The 6,000-nt window shown below is 45.9% G+C and overlaps 1 protein-coding gene across 1 annotated transcript in view; it reads right to left on the bottom strand.

Moving 5' to 3' along the window:
• LOC149284480 (ubiquitin domain-containing protein 2-like) overlaps positions 1 to 5,095 on the bottom strand; it is a 102,400-nt gene extending 97,305 nt beyond the window's left edge. The window contains exon 1 of the mRNA XM_089496708.1: positions 4,970 to 5,095. Within this exon, the coding sequence (XP_089352834.1) occupies positions 4,970 to 5,039 (70 nt within the window). The 5' untranslated portion in view covers positions 5,040 to 5,095. The remainder of the gene's footprint in view (positions 1 to 4,969) is intronic.
• Between the last annotated feature and the right edge of the window lie 905 nt (positions 5,096 to 6,000).

Raw genomic sequence — 6,000 nt, forward strand, 5'->3', positions numbered from 1 at the left:
ACTACTTAAGAAGTGATGTGATGCCCTTCGAGTATTTAGGCCCCAGGATGTATGGTACTGCACTCATTATGACCCTCCACCCCGCTCCTAGTTCCGTGATCTTCCCAGTGCATACTAGAAAGTGGAATTAGCCCAGGATCAGCTTTCCTCTTTAACCAGTTGTCTAGTAACATAATGGTGTAAAGATATCAGCTTTTTAACTGTTGTGTATTTTCATTTTAGGACAAAACCGTCAGTTAGCATGTCCCCTGCAATTTGCTCACAGATTTCTTCCAAGGTTAAATTTATCATTTCAGGGATGGGTTTCTACCCCAGTACAAGATAGCTCAAGGAATTCACTGGACATTGGAGAGGAACAATGACTCCTATAGCTGGAAGAGAAGATGGGAGATTCAAGCACAGGAGAGGAAGGCCAAGAGGTACAGTTTTGGAAGTAAACCTGCATCAGTTCTGTGAAAATCCATTCTCCTGTCACCTGAGCTGTGAGGGAAGACAATATAAAAAACTAAATCACCTCTAAATCCTATTGGTGGTGGCTCAGAAGCCAATGTAGTGTAGTGGTTTTAGTGTTGAACCGGGACTTTGAGAAACCGGGGTTCAAACTGTCCAATGTCACCCAACTGGCTTACATGGCTGAATGAGGATTTGAACCCTAGTCTCCAGAGTCATAGTCCAATCCTCAAGCCACTACACCATGCTGGCTCTTTCATGACAATTTATCAGCAAAGTTTCAAGGGAAAAGAAACTGACTGCAACTCCAATATGACACTGTCCACCTTAAGACAGAATTTATTTAAGCAATGTTGAATTAAACAGAACTGATACTGAATTAACTACACAAACGAAATGATGTGAACTATCATAGTACAGGAGAGACATAGAAAAGTTTCTTAGAATGAGCTAACAGTTGAAATCACTAGGATTTGACCTAATGGCAGGGAACCGTCTAACTAAAAAGATTGCATGTACAGTGCTGTGTAAATTTACAGCGCTTCATAAATAAAGGTTAATAATAATAATAATAATGTAGCGATCTGACTAAATTAAAAAAAATATTTGCTTTATATTTGCTCATATGAATATAAACCAATGGCAACAGAAGGAGTTACATTGGGACTGGACCTGAACTCACGCTTGTATCAGTCAGAAATCTTATGTCTCCTTATAAACAGAGTAGGTACTCTGCAGGCTTGAGAAATATACTCCTTTCACTTGTCACTTTTCTTGCAAACCAGATAAAGCAGATAATTGTGGAGTGACACTTACCATGCTTTCTTGAACACAGGAGCAGGCATGTGCCTAACCCTGCCCCTGCCACTTTTCGTTTTCCATTTGGAAAGCAATGCATTTGAACAGACGTTCCTGCTATGTCTGGAGATTATTCATGTGAGACCCCAGGTTTTTCAGGGTTATTGTTTAAATGGAGAGTCTCTACATGAACAGGAACCTCTCTTCATATGGGTCTCTTTCCACACAGATATATTTTGGAAAAGTGCATAGAGAGGATAAAATTATACCAAAGTGGCCAACAATGACATATCCTGATATCTTTATGTCATATGCCAACCTATATGCTAACATAAGCATTATGATATATTTTGATTTTAATGCTTTTTAGAATCTACAATATACTGTACTGCACATTTGAAGGCATTACTAACAGAGAAAGAGATTATTTCAGGAATGTCACTGAACAGTGATGATTGGGCGGTATATAAATAAATCTTATTATTATTATTTAATCACAACCTTGATTCCAGAAGGGTTTGTGCAAATGCATAGACTGTACGTCCTTATGGACTTAGATCTATTTCTAAAACGTTTCTCCCATGCACCAGAGCTTCTTGTAATAATTTGCAGGGACGTGTAAAGTGATATTCTGTGATCTAGCACTGTGAGTGAAATTAGAGACAGGAGTCACCTACTGGCTAGTAAGCCTCACCTCGAGATCAGCAGGATGATTCCAAAAGTCAAGCTCTTTGAAGTTTCAAGACAGTCCTTCAGAGACTTTTAGTCAGACTTTACATTTATCATAGTCACATACTTGAGAAATGTTCTACTTCTTCTTGAGAATAAGAGTTAACATACCGACTGGTAGGCTACAGTATGTTAAAGTTGTTTTAAGCAAAGTATCACCACATTTTTCTTATTTTAACTATTTAAAAAAATTAAATAGGATACCAAACACACACAAAGACACAAACATTAGGAACACTCAATGCATTTAAGAATCCTGTCTGACAACCACATAATTAAACTGGAATTATACCAGATCTCATTTCAGTGAAATAGCTTTTGAGTATATTTATCCTTCGAGCCTGAAGCCTGTGCTCTAGTACAAATTTGCACAGATGGGCACCATAGCAAATCAGCTGATGTGCACACATGGTAGCCTACTTGTACCAAAATACCCAATGAAGCACAATGTGTGTGGAAGGTATACAGAAGAGTTTAATAGGCAAGAAACGTGCACAGTTCCACTAAGACAGTTCAGCTTGCATACGTCTACTAAGCACAAGACATGACATTAAATATGAAAATCCATCCCCATCCACAAAAAGAAAATCTGTCTTTCTGATACTCTGCTAAATCCACTAGGTCATGAAGACAAAAGCAAGGAAACTCACAGCTCAAACTGCTCCCTCTGTTACCTCACACTGCCTCATAACTCCCAGGCAGTATGGCAATTTCCTAACAATGGGGGGAATTACATAGGCCTGGTGAATTATCTAGGCTTAACTCATGGTTTCAGCAGCTTTCATCTTATTTTATATAAAGCTAGTCAGTTTAGCATTATATCCATTGTCCTTGGTTTTGACAACCTATTAAGCAGGTCTTTTCAGTTTTTTTACAGGTTACTTGGTATACAGACGCTGAAATCCAATTACCTATAATGTATATTCGATTACCGTGTGCCATGCAACTCTGACAAGTTCAGAATTTATCCCATACAGACATTATCCTTGAATGTCAATTGTTCCTTAAAGTAGCTTTATGAACTATAACATTCTTGCATTAACAGAATACAAGCCCAATATTTTTATGGCCTCCAAGCAATATGCTGCAGCAAATTATACTGATAAGGTGTCTGAAATAATCAGGTATTTAACATAAAATGAACTGAGAATGCAAAGTTACAGCTGCCACATCATTTGCCCTTTTAAAATATAAGCATAGTTAACAAGATCTGGTGGACTCCCACAGTATTTCAATTACTAATGCTCAGAGAGATGAGATGCAAGTGTCATCATTTGGAAAAGAATGGGACATAACCCTGAAGTGGCAGGTAAGTGATCTTCAAATGACTAAAAAAGGAAAAAACCAACAACCCAAACCCATCATCATTATTGCTTTGATAATGATATAAATGTATGCAGAGTTGAAAAGCAAGCAGAACATTAAATGCACCAGCCTTTTGAGTTTAGACTTTTGAGTTTAGCCTGCTTCAAGGAAGATTAAAACTTCCAGCAAGAATTCCATCTTCTGGCACAAAATGTGTTTCTCACTAAGCGCACACAGAGATTGCCAGAGACCAAGGGAGTTTTAAGAAGAGCCACACTTAAGAAGCAGCTTGTTTGCCCACAATTTACAGATCGGCCCTTATCTTAAAATAAGCCAAGTGAAGAACTAAGAAGGGGGGGGGATGAAAATGTATTGATTAGGTGAATATTTATCCCATCTTTTTACTTCTCAAGGGATGCTCAAGGTGGCATGCAACATTTAAAAAGCCAGTCCACAGCTGTTATTGTTACCTGCCCTCAAGTCAACCCAGACTGATGGCGACCCTGTGGATGAAACATCTCCAAGACCCCTGTCCTCCATTGCCCTGCTCAGGTCCTGTAAATTCAGACCTGTGCCCTCCCTGACTGACTCCAACCATCTGGCATGTGGTCTTCCTCTCTTCCTACTACCTTCTACCTTTCCTACCATTATTTTTTCCAATGATTCATGCCTTCTCAAGATATGGCAAAGGTATGACAACCTCAGTTTCATCACTTTGGCTTCCAGGGATAGGTTGGGCTTGATCTGTTCAAGGACCCATTTGTCTTTCTGGCTGCCCACTTGGTATCCTCACCATAATTAACCCATAATTAGAGGTAAAAGTATTCCCCGTTGATAAGGTTGTTGAGCTGTGTCTGTTGTTACTTAGACAAAGGCACTACTCTGTGATCCTGTGGCCAGAACGACTGCACAGAACGCTGTGACAGTAATTGTATCCTTAAAACAACCACAACGACCTCACAGCAGTTCAGAGTTACAGTGGGCCTTGGGATGCTGGGGTTTTGCTCCAGGACCCAGCCACCTCTTCTGGGTAGTGATATCTGTGGGCACTCAAGCCCCACTGAATACAATGGCATGGGAAAGTGGCAAGGTCACTGGCTTTCAAGCAGTGGGTGGCTGTGGAGAAAGGCCTCTGTGGACAGGGAGGTCTAATGGTATCTTAGGAGGAGTGGAGCTTTCCTTCTCAGAGAACAGCCATGGAGGCGCCCTACAACTGGGAAGCCAGGGGGCAAGGGCAGGCCCTCTCTGAGGAAACATGCCAGAGAGGGTGGCCTTAAGGTTGCCACCTGCCAGAAACAAGAGGCACAACCCCCATCCCTGCCCCCCGCGTTGTGTCAGTGTGTCCCTGCGCCTGTCAGGGAAAGAGCCCGGGGCCATTGGGATGGAGATGGCAGAGGGAGACTGGGGCCTGGAAACGGGGCTGGCCTGGGGCGGTGAGCCCACTCCTCCCTCCACAGACCTCGCCAAGAAAAAACAACCCCAGGATGGCTTCTGCTTGGGGTCGGAAAGGGCAGGAAGGCAGACAAGAAGAGCGGCCAGCAATGACACTGGGCCCCAGCCTCTTCCACTCGCGGGAACTTGGAGGGAGAAGGAGGGCCCTCTGGGGAAGGGAAGGGAGGGGGCGAAGGGGGCCTGGTCTCTGGGGAAGCAGAGCAAGAGGCCCTGCCACTCTCTCTCTCTCTCTCACCTCCGGCGCCGTCGGAGTTCTCGTTGAGGCTGCCCGAGGAGTCGTGGTGGGAGCCCACACACCCGCCCATGGGGCCCACGCGCCCCACGATCACCACCACCACCACGCCGACCCCGGCCGGGAAGGCGCCTCGCCCCCGCCGCCCGACTCCGCCTCCGCCACCTCCTCCGCCGCCGCCTCCTCCGGGCCCCGCCTCTGCGCCCGCCCCGCCTCCGCCTCCGCCTCCGCCTCTGCCGGCCTCAGCTTGGAGCCCAGTCCGTCCGTCGCCCAGGCCTCGGCAGAGGCAGGGCCGCCTCAGGGGCCCTTCAGGCGGAGGCCTAAGCCCGGCTGGCTTCCCTCCCTCTCCCTCTCCCTCTCTCCTCAGGCCATGCAGCCTCTGTCTCCGCCGCCAAGAGACAGGGGCAGGCGGAGGGGGATGGAGGCTCCCCTCGGGATCATGGGCCCCATCGCCCCTCCTCCTTTATTTTCAGCTCCTCCTCCTCCTCCTCCTGCTCCTCCTCTGCCTTTCCTGCCCCCATTATGAGCACCCCTCCTCCATTACTTTCCTCCCCCTTCCTGCTGCCCCCATTATTGTAACCCCCATCGCCATCGTCCCTCCTCCATTATTCTCCCCTCTCTCCCCCCCTGCCCCCATCATTATCACCCCCTTCTGCCTTGTCACACTTTATTGGGGGCCCTGAGGAGCCAGCACTGCTTCCTCTCTGACTTGGAGTGGTCTCCTTGTCCTTCTAAGACAAATAGAAAGCCCAGGGGGCTGCTTGGCCCCTCTTTTAAGCCTGGGGTGACCTTGGCCAATTCACACTCTCTCAGCCTCAGAGGAAGGCGACGGCAAACCTCCTCTGAACAAATCTGGATGAGAAAACCCCAGAACAGGGTTACCTTAGGGTCACCATGAACCACAACATATGTATACAACCGGAGGGGGGGGGGCTTGTTGTTGCGCCTTTGAGACTGACCAAGAGAAAGAACTTGTAGCATAGTGTGCACAGCTTCATGCTCTGCATTTGGTTTTAGTACAGTGGGGTCACTCA

This window comes from Sceloporus occidentalis, unplaced genomic scaffold, assembly GCF_023333645.1.
Source record: "Sceloporus occidentalis isolate IW3139 unplaced genomic scaffold, rSceOcc1.0.p SCAF_92, whole genome shotgun sequence".
NCBI lineage: Eukaryota > Metazoa > Chordata > Lepidosauria > Squamata > Phrynosomatidae > Sceloporus > Sceloporus occidentalis.